Genomic DNA, 21,644 nt, shown 5'->3' with positions numbered 1-21,644 from the left:
GTCACCTGGCCCTGGGCGAAAGGCACAAGACCTGCTCACAGGACCTTGGGCATCCTGGAGTCACTTGGGAATAGAGAGGGGGGGGGGGGTGCTGGAGCAGAGGGTGCTTCTCGCTCGCATATGCAAATCCCTGGCGGGTGACTTCCCCAACTTGGGTCACACAGGCACCCCATCATTGTGAAAGCCTGGGCACGTCGCCAGCCCTGTGGTCTCCACCGAGTGCGGGACACCTCCGCACATTATGACTCAGCCTGCGGGCTGGTGGCCTGCTAGCCCGGGTGGAAGAGAAAGGCTCAGGAGGCCCGGAGCGGCTTATGGCAGATGATTTACCCTTTTATGCAGGCTGAGGGTTAAAAAGTTTCTGTATTTGTCTTCTGGGAACTTTTGTCCCCTTGTCCTGTTCTGTCCCTGAGGGCTCTGAGAAGCTGGCTGAGGCAGCAAGAACCCCCTGCTCAGAAAGTAGTTTACTCTGATCTTGGACCAGTAACTTCATCTAGTTAGTAAGTTCCTCCTAAGCCCTGTCATGTGCCTGGTCTGCCGAGCAGACAAGAGCTTGGAGGCTACTTAGATCAGAGGATGAAGCAATTCCTGGGCCTTAAATAGAGAGCAGCATTCGCCACCTCAGATCCTTTGGAAAGAGAGACAGTGGGGGAAGGAGCGTAGAACTGAAGAAGCAGTGTTATCTCCTGTTAGAATACGGTGCTAACAGTATTACACAGGCATTCGCTGAACGTCAGGAAGCCTAAGTTCCACTCCTGGCTCTGCCACTGACCCACCGGGTGACCTTGGGCCAGTTCCTTTTCCCCATACCTCGGTTTCCCAGCCTGAACCCTCAGGCTCCCTGTAGCTCCGACATCCTATGACTTCCGTCAACATTTCGGGGAGGCCTGCTACAGGAGCTGAAATGTGGGATGCGTTGGGATGGAGCCCGGCGAGGTGTGGGGGGCTCAGCCAGGGCCAGTGAGCTGTACGGTGCCACCGCGGGTCCTTGGGCGTGGTGTTGGCATTACTAAGGCTCTGTCTTTGGAAGGAGTGTTCTTGACACAGGAAAGACGGAGGGAGAGACTGATTTTGTATTGAGATAGGGCTGTCTTGCCCACGGCATGCTTCCTTTCTTATACACGCTGCTAGATTGGGATTCTTTAAAATATCCATCTAGAGCTATGATTCTTAACCTGTTTTGAATCTTGGGAGCTCTGAGAAGCTGATAAACGGTTGAACCATACCCCAAAAGACATATGTAAACGGAAAAGTCAGGCACTTCTGGTCTCTGTGTGGCTCCCTGGTCAAGATTCCCTGAGCCAAAGAAGCAGGGCTGTGCATAGAGGGAGACCCCTTTCCTGGGCTCGCTGCTTTCATGCATCAGTTCAGCTTCATTAGACCCCTGTGAGGTAGCGGGGGGGAAGCGGTGTGTGTACAGTTAGCTTCTGAGGATTCTGAGCCCCAGCAGATGAGTGATTTATCCACAAGACACAGCGAGGCCCAGAGTGTGGGAGGAAAGTGGCTCCACTGCTCGTAAGCCCACAGCGGCCTGGGAGTCCGGGTCCTGCCCTGTGAGTCAGCCCCAAACAGGGAACCTGCGTAACCGGAGAATTTCCCTGGGCTGAGCTGGGATCAGAGGGGGAAACTGAGTCATGAGGAATGGGGAAGCAGAGGGAGAAGGGCTGGTGGCGCCTACTCAGACCTGGTGAAGAGTGGTCCCTGTCCCCTACCCCTGCCAGGAGCTGGGCCCCCGACCCCACGAGGACAGCAACCTGCTGCTGCACCTGCAGCGCTTGGAGACCACCCTGAGCGTGTGTGCAGAGGAGCCCGACCACAGCCAGCTCTTCACCCACCTGGGCCGCATGGCCCTCGAGTTCAACCGGCTGGCCTCCAAGGTGCACAAGAATGAGCAGCGCACCTCCATCCTGCAGGTGAGGCAGGCCAGGGCGGGTCACCTGGGAGAAGCAGGTGTGCTGCCCTCTCCACCTCTGCCAGCTCTTCTTGGGAATCCTGGGGACTCGGGGGACTTCCAAGGGTGATGTTGGAGGCTGGCCTTGGGCTTGTTGTTTGGGGTGGTGAGCAGGGTGAGGAAGTTGTGGGGAGGGACGAGGAAGAGGAAGGAAATTAGGAAATATGGGGTGGGCCATGCAAATTTCATGGTTGAGTTACCCTGGGGCCATGGATGTGGGCAGGTGGGCAGCAGCCCTGCCCCTATTCACAGACAGGTGAGGAAAGGGAGGGAACAAAGGCCAGTAGGACAATCATCATTACCCCTTCACAGATGGGGACACAGCCTTCGAGAGGTGATTTTCTTATTTTTCTTAAGGTCACCCAGCCAGTAGATGGTGCAGGTGGGATTTGAACCTTGAGCTGTCATGTTCCAAAGGCCATCCTCTTAACCACCATCCCAACCTGCCTCCGCGGTAGAGGAGGCTTCCTTTCATAACTCTGCAGTGGGAATGAAGTCAGATTTCCTTCCTAGGCCTGCCCAGGCCTTGGAGTCATATGGTCCTTAGTTCTGGTAGTGACTATTGCTATGTGACCTTGGACAAGTCATTTATCCTCTCTGTCCCTCACTGTCCCTGTCAGTAACGTGGTGCTAGGAATACCTGCCTCGTGGAATTGCTGTATTAAGTGAAGCAGCTGCTATAGTCTAGAGCATAGTAAGTACTCAAAAAGTGGTCACTGTTAGGATTGAATGATGACTGGTCATCCGTCCTGGGCAGGGGATCTTAGCCTTGAGGGCGTGGGGTAGGGAAGGATTCACAGATAGTGAAACTAACATTCAGGTGCCCAGTTTATGGGGAGGATATCCACCATGTCTGACTTGAGAAGGGGCTAGGTTGACAAGAGCAGGAGGGACGTCCAGGCTGGAGACACAGTATGAGGAGAGATGTGGAGGGCAGAGAACTCCAGGGAGAGGGCAGGACCCCCATTTCACCTCCAGTGGAGGGCATGTTGGGAGGTGAGGCTGGAGGAGCCTGAGGGCCAGGCTGAGGGAGACGACTTTAACAGACTTTCAGAGGTCAGCGAGGTCTAGAGGTGTCAAAGCTGAGCTCTGGGGAGGTGAACCTGGCTGTCGCATGGGTTTCAGGGTCAGTTTTCAGCTTTGAAATGGGGTCAATACCGGGTATCCTAAAGGGGGGGGTCTTGCCAAACTCTGTTATTTTTTATATTAGGCCCCTATTTGTTTCCTTCTTAGCTCTTATCATAGTTTGTAATAATTTTATTAGGTGGTTTATTTACTTTGTGTTTTTTTCCTTGCACTTCCTGCTAGACTGTAAGACTCATAAGAGGGGCGGGTATCTTGTCGGTCATATTCACCGCTCTATCCCAGTGCCTGGCACTTAATAGGTGCTTAGTGCACATTTGGTGAATGAATGAATGAATGAATGAATGAACTACTGAACTCATAGGTGAGCCCTGTTAGCTCCTTTGATAGAACATGATGACTTTTGTAATGACCTTTTTCCAGCAGCTGCTTTGTGCCCAGGGCATTTTCCCAGAAACTTGGAGGAAACAGCTCTCTAGCCTGGAAGGGAGGACAGCATGGTAGCCACGTCCTGGCCTTCCTTTAGTACCATGAGCAGAACGTTCCATTCCCTGGAGGCCTCGTTCAGGGCCGTGGCATCCTGGGTATTTGCCCAGCCTGTGGGTAGAGGCAGATTAATCTGGTTTCTCCTCATTCATTCATTGATTTGTTCCTTGGTTCACTCAACAAACATTTTCAAGGCCAGGTATGGCGCACGGCCCCTGTTAGGCACTGGACCCAGTCATAGTAGTTTTTTCTCTCCACCTCAGATCCCTCATGTCGGACCCTCTCCAGTTCCAGGCTGTCTTCTCCATTCAGCCTTCCCAAGTCTCACCTGCGTTAGTCAGAAAGGGCCAGGTTTTGCTGTGGAAATAAACAGCTCAGAAATCTTCCAGGGTAACATAAAAGTTTTCCCTCATTGTTTGTGGCCAGGACTTGTTTCTGCTCCACGATTACTTAGTGGCCCTTCCACCTTGTGCCCTTTGGAATAGGAGGCAGCCACAGCCACAGGGGGAAAAAAGACTCGGAGAATCCTGCATGGGCCAGCCCAGAAGGGACACTTGTCGCTTCCACTCATCTTTCATCGGCCAGAACTAGCCACGTGATCTCAGCCAGCAGGGGAAATGGCAGTGGAAAGGAGCAGGTGGAATGTCTGACGAATACCACTGCCTTTGCTCACAGCCCAGCTCACAGCCCCCGCCTTGCATCACTGGGGAGAGAGACACCAGGGGAGGGTCTGCCAGATGGAGTTTAACCCCTGTGGTGGTTCTTAACAGCTGTGCAACCTCATGCAAATTATTTCACCTGCATTAGCCTACTTTTAAAATAGACATGACCTACGTAGTTTTGGGGACGCTGTGAGGCTCCGGTGAGACCGTGGGTGGAAGAGCACCCAACCACGTACCTGGCACGTGTTAAGTGCTCACGATCTGTTGAAAGATTGAGTGCTTAGTACTGACATGACGCATGACCATTACTAGTTGGTACCGCCCTCCCCTCCTCATCTGTGAAGCCCTGAGTCTGGCGTCCATGTTCCATGACCCCACCTCTCAGCGCTTTGACTACAAGTCCTCAGATATTAGCAACCCTATAAAGGAGGCAGAGAAGGAGCAGTGGTCCCCATTTTGTAGAGGAGGGAGCTGTGTCTCAGGCGAAGGAAGCCTGGCCACACCTAAGGAACTGGTGAGGTCTTGACCAAATGCCCCGTCTTCTGATTCACCATTTGATTACACTGGAAGCCCCGCCCACTCTCCAAGCTCGTAGGCTACGTCTCAGGTCTTCATTTGTTCATTCATTCATGTGGCCATTGTCATTCAGTCGTATGTGCCTTCAGCAGAGTTAAGCATCGACCTGTGCTAGGTCCTGAGCTCGGGCAGGACATCTGGCAGTGAATGAGAGTGGGGAGGGGGTTCCAGCCCTCTGGGAGCTCACAGACTCGTGGATGGGGTGAGCGGGGATAGACGTTAAGAAAATAAGGACACAAACAGTTCTTTAGCTCTAATTGTCACAAGAACCAAGAAGTGTGAGAGCAGGCAGCTATGAGCAAGGATAATAAAGGTGATCCAACTCACCTGACATGTGGGAGTCAGGGAGGACTTCTCTGAGGAAGTGACATTTAGGCTAAGATTTGAAGCAGGAGTAGAAGTAAGCCAGGGGAAAGCTGGTGGGGAAGAGCATTCTAGAGTGTTCTAGGCGTAGGAACAGCAATGAAGGAGGAGGAGGAGGAATAGAACTCTCCATCTTGGAGAACTAGAGGGCCCTGTGGCTGATTCGTAGTCACGTGTCCTCACGGCTGGCTCCTGAGGGAGAGGATACAGAAAGGAGCCTGGGTGGGCCTGGTGGCTCGGCTCCCTGCTGTCCTGGGTGGGATTGGATGAGGACATGCAAAGGGGGTGTGTTGGGACCTGGTATGGCTGTAGCCCCTCCCTGTCCTCCAACATCAACCTGCTTTGGAGATGCACCCCTTTCCTTTCCTTGCTCTCATCCACCTCTCTGCCCTGTAGACCCTGTGTGAGCAGCTGCGGAAGGAGAATGAGGTCCTGAAGGCCAAGCTGGACAAGGGCCTGGAACAGCGGGATCAGGCTGCTGAGAGGCTGCGGTAAGTCTAAGCTCCTCAGAGAAGAGATGAAGAGTGGGATGGGCCGGAGGAAGGGCTGGGTGCAGGGCACTGATTTCTGGGCTGAGGGCTCTGAGACCTGTGCCGAGAGCCGTGCTTGGGATGTCAGGTCTCTTGGTCTTTCTCCTTGAGTACCTTGAGGAGTGTCTGTCTATAAAGTACCTTGGAAACTTCCTCCTAAGCTTAGCCTGTTAGCAGCTGGCTGCCCGGTGGTGGAGACAGGGCTCAGGACTTCGCTGCCCTCTGCTGGTCACCATCCCATCCTGCTCTGTTTTCCTGAGAACAGTCAGGGCTTCCTCTGCTGGGCTAGTGGGTTTCAGATTTAATTGTGCATCAGGTTCACTGAGGGCAAGGCGTACAAGTTTACACTCCTGCCCCTCCCTCGCCCGATTCTTGATTCCGTCGGTCTGAGGCAAGACATAGGGATCTTTATTTTCCAAAGGGCCTCTGTGGTTATGATGTAGGTGGGCCCAGGATCATGCTGGAGAAACACTCATTTGACTTAGTCAGAGCTCAAAGGGCCCTTTGAGATCATGAGGGCTCAACCCTTCATTGTGCAGAGGGAGACTGAAGCCCAGAGAGAGACATGTGAGGCCCAGACAGAGTAATGTGTCACTGCTGAGCCACCGTGCCATTTTGAATCAGCGTATATTTATTTACTTCTGCATGTATTTATTTCCAAGCAGTAAGAGTTTTATAGCCACAATGACTCCATCCTTGGATCTCAAACCCCAGGCTCATAGAAAGACTCATGACTAGAAGGCAAAAGTACAAATCCCTGCTGTGTGACCTTGGGAAAGCCACTTTACTTCTCTGTTTTTCTAGTACGTGGAACCCCAGCTGGCAAATTGAACATAAAGAAATATTTTCTGTATTTCAGTCATACTTGAGTCCACATCACTTTTAGTATGTCCTGTATCACCTGCCTTATTTTTCACTTCAGAATTTACTTCAGTTTGAATCATGCTTTGACTTAAAATTATTATAAAGAAAGCTTTCCCTAGAGTAAATGGAAGACAGCATTACCTATAATAAATAGAAGATAACATAACTCCAACAGTCAATGCAATAAAAATGGAAGGATATTGATAAAATCTGGTGAAGTACCATTGCCGACCGAAGGCTCTGAGCCTGAAGCCTGCTCTTTGTACATTACCAGGGAGACTGGCAAGTATTAGAAAGGTGCTCAAGATGGGTTAGCACCAAACTGAGGCTTTTCCCATGCTTTACACAGGAAGTTTGACGATAATTGGACAGGGTGTACCTCTCTCACTAGAGTGTGAGTCCGTGTTATTGAATGCAGGTTTGTATGTGTGCTGAAGACCTCATGTATACAGACATCCCACAGATGGGGAAACCCTGCTGTTGATGAGCTGAGACTGCTAGGAAAGCCCACAGATTGCCACGCAGTGGCTTAATGATGCTCTTTTTGGTTCCATCTGAGGGCAGGTTTCAGGGTATTACCTTACTCGCCAGGACCCAGCTGCAACTTAGATGAGTAGAGGTCCAAGAGCCCCAGCCTCTGTAACCCCGGGCCAGCAATGTGACCTCTCTGTTTGCCTCTGACCCAGGGAAGAAAACATGGAGCTCAAGAAATTGTTGATGAATAGCAGCAAAGAGGGTGCCTGTGGGCGGCCAGGCTCACCAAAGATGGAAGGCGCAGGCAAGAAGGGGATGGCTGGACAGCCGCAGGTATGTGGTCAGAAACTCCTTCCATAGCATCCCCGATTGCCAGTGCCAAGCCTCTGTTGTCACCTCTAGTGGCAGTGAGCTCACTACCTCCTTTGGCAGCCAATTCCGTTGTTAGAAGGTTCTAGTCTTAGGATGGCTTTTCCTTAGCGTGGCCTAACAGTCTGCCTCCTTGGAGCTTCCACTGCTCAACCCTATTCCTTGTGACACACGCAGGCTGCTGGCCATGACCGTGGCTGTGTGACCCCCGACAAGCCTTCTGTTCCCCAGGCTGAATAGTTCCTGCGGCCATTGCTTATAGAATGTGGTGTTGAGTCCTTTGCTTAACCTGAGTACATTCCCTGAGCACATCCTCGTTTGTCAAGGTCTCTCTTACAACGCAGCTCCCAAAATGCAGTTTAACTTCTCAGACAGTCCTGGCAGAATGAGGGTGTTAGCTTTCAGGGGACTCTGATAAGCTCCTGTGATCGTGCTCTGGAGCCTCTGACATGGAGAGAGGAGGGCATAGCCTGGTAATGCCCAGGGTCTGGCCCACTTGCCCTCTTCCCACCCGCTCCCAGCCCGGGCTCACATCCAGTCCCCAAGCAGGAGCTGGCTGTCCTTCCTCGCCTGGTCTGTGCCTTTCTTGTGGCTGCAGCACTGAGTATCCCCTTCCCCCGCCACCCCCATAGGGTTTAATGGCTGTTCAGCAGAACTCAACATCTTTAACAAACCCCAGACCTATGTAATAGTAGTGATTATCCTAATAAGTTAATTACTGTAGAGTGTACCCAAGACTTCAAACCCATTGTCTTATTTGGATCTCCTCTCTACCTGTAAGGTAGGCAGGGCCAGGACTATTACTCCATGACCCTGCTATGGCAGGAGGCTTGGAGAAGTCATATGATAACACCTAATTAAGATTCCTGCACCATCAGCTATCTGACAGCCCTTGGGTAGGGCAGGGAACCTTGCTGAGAAGTGGCTTTCTGAACCCCAGCCCATGGGGCCCCTCTCTGCTTCCACTTGCCCTCACATCAGTGCTTGCCTTGCCTGCCCTCATGTGGACTGTCCTGATCTCTCCCGGGTTGTCAGAGGTCGGTAGGCGGGCCTCTTCACTTTTCCAAAGCCCTTTAATGTCGACTCCTCTCCCTTGACTCCCTGGAATGCCAGATGTTCTTACTGCCCTGCCGGGGAGGATGGTCCTGTAGGAGGTGTGCATTGCGGGCAGCCATGAAGCCTGTATCCCACTGTAGGTGGGTCGAATGTTGGCTCCAACTCTTGCCAGCGCTGCTACCTTGGACAAGTTATATAAACTCTGTGGCCTCAGGTTTTCCCTCTATAAAATGGAGACATTAACACCTACCTCAAAAGGTGGTTGGAGTATTCAGTGCTGTGATGCCTGTAGAGTAAGTTTAGCTTGTGGCACGTAGGAAATGGTGAACATTACCTGTTGCTTTCAATGGCAGATTTGGTGTCAGTAGCCAAGTTGGCTGGTTCCTCTCTTCTTGGCGGATAAGAGTGTACCCTCCGGGAGCCTGGAACCCCCTTTTCCTCTTTCCCCAATAATGCTAAGTACAGCTCGACTCCAAGACACAGCAGGCCTGTAGGGGCAGGCCCATCTTGTGCCCTTCTCAGAGGAGGTGATGGTCCCTGAAGGGCTCCCCCAGCTCACTCCCCTCGCTCCCTGGTTCTGTGCTGTGCTTACAGACCGTAGCCTGCAGGGGGCACTTGAGTCTCACAAGTTCTGCCCTCAGGGTTCACCCAAAGCCTTAACGTTTTACATAACCATGGTTCAATGATCAAAACTAGGATTAATGCTGGCACAATACTATTAACTAAACCGCAGACTTTGTTCAGATTTCACCAGTTTTTCACTCATGTTCTCCTTTTGTACCAGGATCGACAGCCCTTTGCATTTTCATTTACTTGTCACCTCTCTTTAGTCTTCAGTCTGTGACAATTGCCAGTTGTTCCTTCCCTTTCATGAGCTTGACACTTTTGGGTTCTACTGGCCAGTTATTTTGTAGAATGTCCCTCAGTTTGGGTTTATTTGATGGTTTCTTATTATTGGATTGAGGTTATGGATTTGGGCAAGAACAGCACAGAACTGCCATCATGCTGTTTTCACTGCACCAGGCAGATGCTCTCGGGGTGTCTGATTTCTGTCAACTGGGATCACACAGCTAAGGACATGTGTGTCAGGTCTCTCCGTATAAAGGGACGGATTTTCTCTTTGTAATCACATATTTGTTTTTTTGAGGAGAAACTTTGAGACTGTGCAAATGTCTTGTTTCTCCTTACACTTTTGCTCACTAATTTCAGTATACATGGGAGGATCTCATAGTGATTATTATTATTATTTTAATTGGGGAATATTGGGGAACAGTGTGTTTTTCCAGGCCTCTCAGCTCCAAGTCAAGTCATTGTAACTTCAATCTAGTTGTGGAGGGTGCAGCTGACTGGCCCGTGTGGGAATTGAACCAGCGACCTGGGTGTTATGAGCACTGCGCTCTAAGCACTGAGCCAGCCGGCCGCCCCTGTGATTATTATTAAGTGTAGTATTCTAATGGCGATTTCGTATTTCCCTCATTCCTTCTGCAGTCGCTAATTGGACTTCTTCTATAAGGAGGAGTTGTCCCTTCCCTCCCATTTATTTAATTATTTAGCTCTTTCTTTCTACCAATATGAACTTAAGGACATTTGTTTCATTCTTTGGGTTATAATCCTGTCGTGATTTATTTTCTTGTTCAGATTGTTCCAGCTTGGCCATAGGAAGCGCTTTCAAGTTGTCTCCTATGCCCATTTGCCATGTCCCTCTCCTGCTTATTGAGCACTTCCTTACTTTCTGGGACCACAAGATGCTCCAGACTCATCTTATGTGTTTCCCGCCCCAGGCCTGGAATTCAGCACCTCTCTGAGGAGCGCTGTTCCTTTTTGTTGGAGAACGGCATTTAGAAACCAAGATCTGGGCCCTGTGTGTGTTGTTGCTCCTGGGGGGTCACTGCTTTAGGCCCTCTCAGAGGCTAGAGCTAGGAAATCTGTGTACGTGTACTGATCACACACACACACGGCCTTATTTACTTTTGTATCCTCCTAAAAACATTTTAAAATAGTGTTTTACGAAACATTAAAAACTATATAACTCTTGCCTTCCAGACCAGAGGATTTTTGGCTGATGGGGGTTGGGGTGGAGAACAGTGGGCAGTCCCTTAGAGATAGAGCCTGAGCTAGGAAAGAAGTGGTCATGGGGAGGGAAGGGAAGAGGGCAGAAGGGCCGGGGAGGAGCACTTAGGAGCCACTGTGGGTCAGGAAGTGTCAGTGGACTTCCCAAAGGGGCCTTGGTCATGGCTGGGTGTGTATCTGTCCTGGTCAGTGGGAGGGTAAAGAGGTGGGAGACAGAGGGCTGGGTGAGGGGCCTTAGAGGAGCTCGGGGTGGCGAGACAACTGTTAATTTGAGGCTTTGCTGAAGGCCCCTCTGTTTCTCCCTAGGCTAGTGTGATAGCAGGTAAGATGCCAGAAGTGGGAGCCTTGGGTGCTGCTGAGAAGAAGGTGAAGATGCTGGAGCAGCAGCGCACTGAGGTAGGTGGCTGGAGAGGGTAGTGGTCCGGGAAGACCTGTCTTCCCTTCTGGGACGGGCAGGACAAGGCCCTCCTTGGTGCTCTGACTCTTGCTAGTCTGAGGTCACCATGGTGAGTTGCCCTGGTGACCACTGAACCATCTACCCATGGGAGAGACCCGCTGCCTTGTCCTGGACTCTTGTCTCTCGATCATTCCTCCTGCTCACAGTGGCCAAGGAGGAGGTGGCATTTGAGGAATGGCCTAAAATTGTTGGCAGGGGAGGGGTAGTTTCGGAAGGCTCCCACGGGAAACCTTGGGTGGTGGAAAGAGGTTGTGATAAGGTAGGCAAGTTTCAGCAGTAGGAGTAGGGAACCTGGGGTCCATCTGTCACCGTGCAGCTGGTCCAGGGAGGGACTGTCACAGAAGGAGAGGATCCACGTCTTCTTCTGACACTAACCAGCTGAGAGTCTCTAGAAGTTGAGGTTACTCTCTTGTGTCTCATGCACATTCCTCCTCCACCTCCCACCCCTAGGCCAGAATTTCCAGACCGGAGATGGAGCCAGTTCTCTTAGCCCCCCTCTCCACACAACTCAGGTTGTTCTCCAGGCCCCTAGGCCTTTCTGCCTCCCAGGTCTTCCTGCACGTTTGGAAGTCAGGCTCCGTTTATCTTTTGCTTACATGCATATTAGTACTAGTTTTCTGTTAGTATTGCTGTAAGGTACTTTGTTGTTATTACAAAAGTAATATAATCATTATAAAAAGATTGAGAATCTCAACTACTAGAGATGACCACAATTGATAACAGTTCATTGCATATTCCTCATTCTTTTCTATGTACTTACTAATGTATGATCTGCTTTTTAAAATAGCAGAAAAAATTATACATGCTGCGTTGCAAATTTATTTTCTCCTTTTCTTTCTTTAAAATAAACTATATCTTTGAGGGTATTTATTTATAAATATACTGTATTCCTTTAATTTTCAAGTACTTTTTATCCTATGTTTCTGAAATTGAGACACCCTTTCCCATTTCATTTATTTAATGATCTAGAGTTTTTTTTCTTCCCTGAGGAACTGTTATATCAAGAGTATGGCAAATAAAACATTGCCTTATAACTGAGTCAATGTATTAAATGCCTGGCTTTCTGAATAGCTTCACAGCGCTCCATTTTCTGTTTATACTCTAATTTCCTTAACCTGTCTATGCTTAGGTGGGCCTCTGGATTGTCTTGTAATACAAACATTATTGAGATGATCAGCAATATACGTATATTTTTACACACTTTCGTGCCAGTGCTTCTTGTGGTTACATTTTTCAGAGTGGAATTATTGAGGTAAAGAGACTGAGAACTCAGAGTTTGAACACATAGTCCCAAACTGCTCTCTAAAGAGGTATCTGTTCTATAGTTGTACGCCAAGCTTAAAGACCGTTTCTGTGTTTGGTATTAGTCTCGTCCTGGCAAGGATAACATGTGGCAGTTGATAAAGGTGAACCTCTGAGGAGTGTTGAGGTTTTGGGAAGCTAGGGACGGAGGCAGTGTCTGTAGGCACCGCTTGTTCCCACACCCTGCGTGCTCCTTGGGAAGCTGGTGTGCGTACAGTTGGCTCTTTGGTATTTCTCTGCTTGTCTCCTGCTAACCGCAATCTCTCCCCACAGCTGCTTGAAGTGAACAAGCAATGGGACCAGCATTTCCGGTCCATGAAGCAGCAGTACGAGCAGAAGGTAGTGTGGGAGTGATGGGAAGTCAGGGCTGAGCCAGGGTCTGGGCTGCGCTATGTCTCTACTGTCCTGCTTGCTGCTTCCTTCTCAGCAGCTTGGAACCTTGGACGTTCACCCTCACGCACCCCTCTCTCTGCCTCTGACCCCAGATCACTGAGCTGCGCCAGAAGCTGGCGGACATGCAGAAGCAGGTGACTGACCTAGAGGCTGAGCGGGAGCAGAAGCAGCGTGACTTTGACCGCAAGCTCCTCCTGGCCAAGTCCAAGATTGAAATGGAGGAGGCAAGTGCGACTGCGGGAGCTGCAGGTCCAGCTCCGGGAGGCCTTCTCCCCACTCCCGTTAACCAGGAGCGCAGTGGAACAAACAAGCCGGGGGACAGGACTCGGGAGACCTGGGGGTTCCAGCTCTGGCACTGGTGCTGAAGGGCTGTGCGCCTGTAGGCAAAAGTACTTCCCCGTGCCTCAGTTTCCCATCTAAAAATTGAAGACGTTGGATTAGCCATTGCTTTTCATATTTTCTTGTTTTCATCCAGAAGAACTTTTCATTCCATTAAAACCTATGGACTGGGGCAGCACAGGGCATAAGAGAGAGCTGAGCAGGCCAGCTCTGGTGCACTCGATGGGGGTCGGGGGCTATTGAATGTTTAGAGCTGTGATGAGGGAGAGGCTGAAACATTAGACGACACTTCTTTGTTCATTCGTGCAATCGTTGTTCAACAGAGCATGCACTTGGCAGTTTGGTGGGCACAGAGACTCAGCCGTGAACAGACGAGTCCCACCCTTGAGGGGGAAGAGACGCTAAACAACTAGTTACAGAAGCAAATGCGTAGAAGTGTGTTCAGTACTAGCCAGGAGAAGTTACAGGGTTCGGGGAGAGGGCAGGAAGGCCCAGGTGCAGTGTGGGGTCCAGGAATACGTCCCCTGAAGGACAGCATGTGCTCTGTCCTGCGTGTGACAGATACTAGCCAAGGCCTTTCGGATCCTGTTACAACTTAAAAAGAAAAGGGCACTTGACCCCCAGACTCATGGGAGATTTTATTTATGTCACATTGTCTTCCCCTTTGTGGTAACTAGGCCCAGGCTGCTTTTGTGTAGCTTAAAAATGGGCATTTTCATGAGAGATTGCATTTCAGAGTTTGCTCTCAGCATGTGACGCCCAGGGGCCTTATCTGAGCGGTCTGCCTGCCTCAGTGACCGCTCCTTAACTTGAAGAGGTGTGTTCCGGAGGACACTGCCTAACTTTTCTTTTGAGTGCGGTCACATCTTGTGACTGAGAGCCAGACCCCTGGCTCACATCAGTAGGTGGACAAGTCCCTGGATCTGACAGCGCCTCTCTTTCAGCTGGGGGAAGGCGGCAGATTTCAACACAAAGCTGGGTCCTGCAGATAAGGACACACGGCGAGTGCTAATTCTGGAGCCTCTGTAGTGGAAGCCCAGAGCAGCTCCCACACCTCCTGACAAAGTTGCCCTCAGCAATCTCTGACTGCCCTCTCATATTTTAAATACTTCCTTTGACTTGCAAAGAGGGAGAGCAGCGAAATGAGGAGACCTGGGCTCTAGCCTCAGCTCGGTGTGTGGCCTGGGATAAGTCACCTCCCTTCCCTGCACATTTCATTTCCCATCGAATAAAGGAGCTAGGACTTGACCTTCTCTAAAGGCCAGTCCAGCTGTGTCCCTCTGCAGTGAAGAAGCCCTGACTTGCCATTGTGGGTGTTGGAGCAGTATTTCTACCTTGCAGCCTTCCCTCGTTTCTTCTCAGCTCTAGTGCTTTCTTTCAGCCTGAGGACTCTTTCTTTTGGAGGAACACTCTCTGCCTTATGCTGCATGTATTTCTTTGAGTGTCTTCTGCCCTCTCGGGTCAGAGACTGTAAGAGCAGAAAGGTCCTTTAGAGATCCTCTTGTGGTTTATTTATCATTTTCTGTGTGTCACGTAAGATCCCTGTGCATACCTGGTGGAAACTATAGCTTTTGTCTCTAGAAAATTGCACAGACAAAATCTTGCATTCAGGTTTGGGGCTCCCTGACCTCCTGAAGCTCCTCTGTGACTCAGGTTCAGCACCCTTTACCCATGACTGATAGGTGGCTGAGACCAGAGAGTGCTGTGACGTGCCCCAGGTCTCAGCTCGCTGGTAGAGGAGCTGGTATCAGGACCCAGGGCCTTTCACGCAACCAAAGTGCCTCTTCTTTGAGGACAGGACCCCGTGGGCATTAGCTCTGTAAGCCTGTGCCTTGCATGGTGCACTGTGAGCGGGCATTGTGGGGCTGCTGAGGGAGCGAGAGGAGGCTTGCCTGCGTGAGGGGTGCGGCAGGCAGGGCAGGCAGTCCCGGCCTCCTGGAGAAGCCTCCTGCTTACCAACCCTGTGCTCTCTGCAGACCGACAAGGAGCGACTGACAGAAGAGACCAAGGAGCTGCTCCAGAAGGTCAAGCACCTGCAGGATCAGCTGAGTCCACTGAGCCGGCAGCGGGATTACCAGGAAAAGGAGATCCAGCGGCTCAACAAGGTGGGCGCCTTGGGCCTGTTCCCTTGGGCAGGCAGAGCCCCCCTGAGCCCACCTGCAATGCCCACCCCATCTCTAGTGCGCGTGACCCTCAGCTCAGGAGGGGCCACTCCTGGGTCATGGCCCTGGCGCTGCAGGCTCGGTGCTGCCTCATGGTTCCCTCGCCTCTGCCTGTCCCTCCGCTCACGCTGAGTGGCGGGCTCTGGCCTGAGTCTGTGCTCACTCCCCCTCCCTGGCCTTGGACGCGCGGTTTCTTCACATGGTGCCGCTCTGCCCACGGGTCCAGGGAGGCACCATGGGCAATGCTGACATTGTTCAGGCTCAGCACGGCCTTCCCCGACTCGTTCACATCACCGTGTTCTGTGCACTAGACTACCAGCAACTTCTTTCACAGCTCTTCTCACGTTGTCTTGTGATTACCTGTGTAACATTGTGTCCTCATGCAGTGGTGGGAGGTGTACGTCTTCGCCAGGGCATATTCCCCCAGCGCCTGGCACCGAGCACGTGTTCAGGAAATACTCACTGAACAGAGTAGGTGAGCACAGGCCCGAGGGTTCCCGCCCTCGAGAAGTGGGCTCCGGGCTGGAGGCTGAAACCCTGTCCTCTGAGCCAGGGCGAGTGGCAGTGGGCTGGGCCGGGGTGGGGGCTGGTTCTAGTCCCAGCTCCAACACTGTACCCTCCTCTCGGGGCCTCAGTGTTGCTATCTGATCCCTGGTTGGACTCACTCTATCCCTGAGCACCTTCAGGGCAGGGGTTAGAAGAGGGAGCTTTGAGAGGAAATGTGCTCTGCAGGCCGGGAGGACTTGTTGAGTCTGGCTCACCTTTTCCCTTCCATTTTGATGTTTGAAAAGCATTGATTATGCTGAGTCTGGAGTCCTGTGACCTGCTCTCAGAGAAAAGAATGATTTGTCCCGAGCTGGGAACTCGGGGTCTGAATCCTGGCAGGATGTCGTATGTGGCGCTGATTGGAGAGATGACCCAGGCAGAATCACTGCCGTCCAGGTTTCCTGGAACAGCTGGGGACAGAGACCCTGATGTGGATGACTGTACAAGGCTCTCCCTGTCCCTGGAGCCCAGTCTTCTCACCTCAAAATGGGTCGAATGGAGTAGGAGGATGAAGGGGAGCCACATATTCCCCTGCAGCACCCTAAATTGACTCTTGGCTCAGCAGTTGCCTTGTGTTTCTGGGGGAGTCGAGGAGACCAAGTGGGGGCCCAGGTCCAAGTTGGGGAAGGTTTCCTTTATCTCCCCAAGGTCCAGGGAGGCACCATGGGCAATGCTGGCCAGGGAGCTGACGTCCAGGTGCTGATGAGGGTGGCCAGTCTCGAGAGGTGGTCCAAAGTCCCCAAGTAACATGTTAGCAGGGTTGAAGGAGTAAACCAGTTAATGGAAACCTTTTAAGAAGATGTGAGCACACAATTTACATAAAAGAAAGAGTTTTGTGAGTATGGTAGGAAAAGGGTGGTTTTTTCTCTCTTTTCAAATGTTATTTGGTGATGTTTCAGCCCATTTTCAGGTTTAGAAAAGTTAACTAAGTTGAAGTTAAATCCAGTTTAATCTAACTTCAGAAGAGGTGAGGATCGAAGGGTTGACCTGGTGGGAATGGACTGTGGAAGCTGAAGAACCTCAGGGCAGGGCAGTTGTTGAGGAGACTGAATGCTTCCCCAAAGGACTTAATATTCCTTCTAGGTCTGGGTGCTGGAATTGAACCACATCTGCTCAGGGAAGGGGAGATTCTCCCTCTACCTGAAGATCCCAGATTAGGCTGCTGGTTAGGAGCACACAGTGGGGTTGAATCCCTGCTTTGCTTCTTACTAGCTGTGTGACTTTGGACAAATCACTTCAGGTCTCTGAACCTCAGTTTTCACATCTATAAAATGGGGATGATGATCATATAGTCTTTTGTTCTGAGAACTGTGGAGAGGATTCAATGAAATGATGTGTAGATAGTATTAATAAATAAGGCAACATTTATTAAATTGTGCTGGTGATGGTGGTTATCGTTATCAGTATTATCAGGAAGGGGGTCCCTGAGGATGACCCCTCCAATGGGATCTGACTTCCTGGGCTTTTGCTGATGGGCCCATCTCCTCTCTTCCTGATCCCAGGCCCTGGAGGAAGCATTGAGCATCCAGGCCTCCCCATCATCTCCCCCAACAGCTTTTGGGAGCCCGGAAGGAGCTGGGGGCCTCCTAAGAAAACAGGAGCTGGTCACACAGAACGAATTGCTGAAACAGCAGGTGAGCCTGAGGGGAGGAGGCCAAGTAGGAGGTGCTCAGTGGGAGCTGGAGCATTCCTGAGGGCCCAGGATGGGCTCACAATCACGTGGAAGCTGTATAACCAGGACCCTGGCCTAGTTATATAGGTTTGTCCTTTCCAGCAGTGTGTCCCTAACTAGGTCATTTTCCTGCCACTTCTGTGATTTAGCCATGTCTATACCGCAGCTGTGCTACTATTTACCTAATATTTAAAAAATAAATTAGTTTCATTAAATGTAATTATATCACTACTAGAAATAGAAAAACCTGTTTATTATTTGCCATATATAGAAAGTAACCATAAGCAAGAAATAGAGTAAAAGCAAAACAGTGTTATTGAACTTGAGCTAGATACGCTTGTCTCAGAAGACTCTGCACTTGAGTCCATTTTCCCTTTGCTTAAGGGAAATGAACACATACTAGAAAGGCATTAAAGACATATTAGCATAAAACAGAGACTTTTCTCCTGGAGGAGCGGAGGAGGTTTGAAAGGAGATTGAAAAGGTCATGGCTCTCCCATGTGTTTCTATGGTAGCCATGCTTTGGATCCTCCTACGTCATCTCAGACCAGTCAGAATCTCACTGAGCGGCCTTAAGGATGTGAAACTGTAGGTGCAGAGACAGAGGCAGGGCCTTTTCCCAGCCCCTTCCCTTCCAGGCACCCTGGGAGACCTGGGAGAGTTTTGTAGGCCTTTTGCTCCCTGAACTGGTCTTCCACCCACACGGTGGTCCTGTGGCCTCCGCCTCCCTGAGGCTGGAGCAGAGTGAAAGGACTGGCTGATGGCTGTCAACCTTTTAGTTCCCCCAAAGCCATGGATGCCTTGTTTAAATAAAGCCCTGTGTTGAAACCCAGAATATAAACTAGAGGGACCTAGAACCACTGTTTGAAGTTGGGGGTATGGCTGGAGGTGTACCCATTCCCTTCCCTGCGGGGGCTGTCGAGACAGGGTGATAGGACGTCTGTGACTCCCAGTAGCAGGCCTGGGCTGCTGGGCCCGAGTAGGTCTGCGCCTCCGCTCAGAACGGCCCTTCCTTTTTCACCCCTCTCCCTTCTCCCCTCCCCGCGTCTCCAGGTCAAGATCTTTGAGGAGGACTTCCAGAGGGAGCGTAGCGATCGAGAGCGCATGAATGAGGAGAAGGAAGAGCTGAAGAAGCAGGTGGAGAAACTGCAGGCCCAGGTCACCCTGTCGAATGCCCAGGTGCAAGGAGCTGGACCAAGGAAGGGGCTGTTGGCCTGTCCTCACGGGGAGGGGGACATGTATTGGAGGGTCCTGGTGAGACTGGCTATCCGGAGACTCGCTGGTTCTGCGGCTAAATTTCTCTGCACCTCAGCAAGACCCTTCCCCTCTGTGACCTCTAGCTCTGGCTTTTCACAATCGGTTTGGATGCCTTTAAAGAGCAAATTCAGGAACTGGTCCTGAGCCAGCCACCCACTCTCTCACAGAATGCAACTGAAAGTGATACTACGGAAGCACAGAAGCAGGGAGGCTCACAGGAGCCCTCCTGACAGGTGTTCCGACTTCCCAGGAGTAGGCCTGACCTGTAGCCAATGTCTTGGGCTGTGCGGTGTCCCCTGAGGCCCTTCCTCAGGGCTGGCCAGGCAGGACAGCTTGGACTGGGAGCCCTGCTCATCTGTTGGGCAGCCCTGGGGCTGCTTAGGCCCTGGGTCCAGGGTTGGCCAGGGAGCACCTGGGCCAACGATCTTCTCTCTCTCCTTCCTTCCTCAGCTAAAAGCATTCAGAGATGAGGAGAAGGCGAAAGAAGCCCTCAAACAGCAGAAGAGGAAAGCAAAGGTGAGGGGGCTTGAGGGAGGAAACAGCCCTTACCTTGCCTTCCCTTCTTCAGGGAGCTACAGTCTGAAGGGAGAGACAGTGTTTGTTCAGGTGTCCAACTAACTAATGAGGTGATGCAGGGGGAGCATTTAGATCAGTACTTGGTACAGAGTAAGTGCTCACGACACATTAGCTGTCATCATTGCTGATATTCTGTGTGTCCATGTGCCAGCCTTCCCTGTGCATGTACCAGCCTTCCCTGCCCACGTACTAGCCTTCCCTGCCCATGTGCCAGCCTTCCCTGCACATGTGCCAGCCTTCCGTGCACATGTACCAGCCTTCCCTGCCCATGTGCCAGCCTTCCCTGTGTATGTGCCAGCCTTCCCTGTGCATGTGCCAGCCTTGTGCATGTTCCAGCCTTCCCTGTGCATGTGCCAGCCTTCTGTGCACATGTACCAGCCTTCCGTGCACATGTACCAGCCTTCCCTGCCCATGTGCCAGCCTTCCCTGTGCATGTGCCAGCCTTGTGCATGTACCAGCCTTCCGTGCCCATGTACCAGCTATTCATGCTCATGTACCAGCCTTCAGAGAACTAAAATCCTAAATAAAGAAGGGGAGATAAGATGGGTATCACTGGGGGTGGCCTGTGCAGCCCATCACAGGCCAGAGCCAGAAGTGAGCTTTTCTTACAGGCCTCGGCAGAGCGCTACCACATGGAGCCTCACCCGGAGCACCTCTGTGGGGCCTACCCCTATGCCTACCCGCCCATGCCAGCCATGGTGCCACACCATGGCTTTGAGGACTGGACCCAGATCCGCTACCCTCCACCTCCCATGGGCATGGAACACCCACCCCCACTCCCCAACTCGCGCCTCTTCCATCTGGTGAGTCTGTGTCCCTCCTTCACTCCAGGACACACATGGAGGCCACCCCAGGCCCTTTCCAGAGGGCAAGGTCAAGTGAGGGTGTCCGAAACTGCATGCTTGGCTCCTTTGGGAACAGCAGTGAGGTGTGCAGGCAGGTGTCCAGGGCCTGGCTCTGGCCTGCTCTCCCAGGGCATGGTCGCTGATGGAGGACGGAAAAGGCTGAGCAAGAGAGCAGGGCAGCAAGCAGGGCGCCCTCCAGCTAGCCAGGCCAGGGCTACCAGAGTTTGGGTTTGACATTTTCTTACAACTTTCACATGCAGTCGGGTACCATCAGACATTCCCTCCCTTGCTTTTTCCTCTTCTTCTCAGCTCTGTTTTCAGTTTCTTCTCCTTTTCTCTCTTGTTGCTTTCTTTTCTTTTCCTTGCTTATCATTCTTTCTCCAAAGAGCTGCGGTCTCCTGTTCCATTCGCTCCATGCTTCTGCCACCGCCCCCTCAGGTATCCCCACTCTCACCTGGACAAATGAGAGCAGCCTCCTATCCGGGCTCTCTGAGCTTCTCTCCCTATGACCATTCTGTACACATGTTCTTTAAACACTGGTATAGTGTGGGGCTTAAGAGGTGGACTCTGGGCTTACAGAGAGCTGGATTCTAATAGAAGTTTGGCCACTTTCCTAGATGGATGACCTTCAAAAAGTTACTTAACCCCTCTGAGCCCGTGTTTCCTTACCTGTAAAATGGGAATGGCAACCTGGGTTGTTGTAGGGATTCGACTATAGTCGGCCCTGCATATCACAGGTTCTACATCGAGGATTCAGTCAACCGTGGATTGAAAATATTTTGGGGAAAAGTTACATTGTTGCTGATGTGTACCATGTAGTTAGGCCTTGGATGGTTGTGTCTGTACTAAACATGTACAGACTTTCTTCTTGTCATTATTCCCCAAACAATACAGTAAATGCTATTTACATAGTATTTACATTGTATTAGGTATTATAAGTAACCTAGAGATGATTTAAAGTATGCAGGAGGATGTACACAGGATATATGCATTATATGCAAATACGACAGCATTCCCTATAGGGGACTTGGCATCTGGATTTGGGTGTCCTCGGGGGGTCCTGGAACCAATCCCCCAAGGATACCAAGGGACAACCATATACTTGATTAACATGTATTTAGTACTGTTTTAGTATGGTACCGTGTTTCCCTGAAAATAAGACCGGGTCTTATATTAAGGTTTGCTCCAAAAGACGCATTAGGGCTTATGTTCAGGGGATGTCATCCTGAAAAATCATGCCAGGGCTTATTTTCCAGGTAGGTCTTATTTTCGAGGAAACACGGTAGCTGCTATTGTAATTTTTGAGTGTGGTTTCTGATTACTAAAGTACCAGATTTGTTGCAGCCGGAATACACTTGGCGGCCACCCTGTGGGGGGATGCGCAATCAGACCTCCCAAGTAATGGACTCGCCTACGGCCAGGCCTGCAGAACCAGGTAAGCGTGATCCCCTAGTATAGAGGAGTTTTGTGAGAGTCGCAGCTGCGCAGAAACGGAGCCAGCTCTGCTAGGAGGTAGTGTGCCCTTTCACAGTGTGCAGGCAGAGGCTGCAGGTGACTAGGGGGGAGCGTGGTTGGAGAGTTAGTGGTTGGAAGGAGGGATTGGGCTGCTCC

General features: G+C 51.2%; 1 protein-coding gene across 12 annotated transcripts in view; it reads left to right on the top strand.

Moving 5' to 3' along the window:
- Nucleotides 1-21,644, top strand: part of TNIP1 (TNFAIP3 interacting protein 1) — a 48,765-nt gene that overhangs the window by 25,964 nt on the left and 1,157 nt on the right. For 10 of the 12 annotated variants that reach the window (XM_074313801.2, XM_019734318.3, XM_074313800.2 and 7 more), the window contains 12 exons: nt 1,722-1,913; nt 5,518-5,612; nt 7,202-7,322; nt 10,791-10,880; nt 12,517-12,582; nt 12,729-12,860; nt 14,952-15,080; nt 17,186-17,317; nt 18,409-18,534; nt 19,063-19,128; nt 19,800-19,991; nt 21,378-21,468. In XM_074313801.2, the coding sequence (XP_074169902.2) occupies nt 1,722-1,913; nt 5,518-5,612; nt 7,202-7,322; nt 10,791-10,880; nt 12,517-12,582; nt 12,729-12,860; nt 14,952-15,080; nt 17,186-17,317; nt 18,409-18,534; nt 19,063-19,128; nt 19,800-19,991; nt 21,378-21,468 (1,432 nt within the window). The remainder of the gene's footprint in view (nt 1-1,721; nt 1,914-5,517; nt 5,613-7,201; nt 7,323-10,790; nt 10,881-12,516; nt 12,583-12,728; nt 12,861-14,951; nt 15,081-17,185; nt 17,318-18,408; nt 18,535-19,062; nt 19,129-19,799; nt 19,992-21,377; nt 21,469-21,644) is intronic. The other 2 variants (XM_074313798.2, XM_074313797.2) reach the window with 1 other exon arrangement.

Source organism: Rhinolophus sinicus, chromosome 5, assembly GCF_057876585.1.
Source record: "Rhinolophus sinicus isolate RSI-liver-muscle chromosome 5, RSI-T2T, whole genome shotgun sequence".
Classification (NCBI taxonomy): domain Eukaryota; kingdom Metazoa; phylum Chordata; class Mammalia; order Chiroptera; family Rhinolophidae; genus Rhinolophus; species Rhinolophus sinicus.
This window is presented reverse-complemented; position numbering and strand designations above follow the sequence as displayed.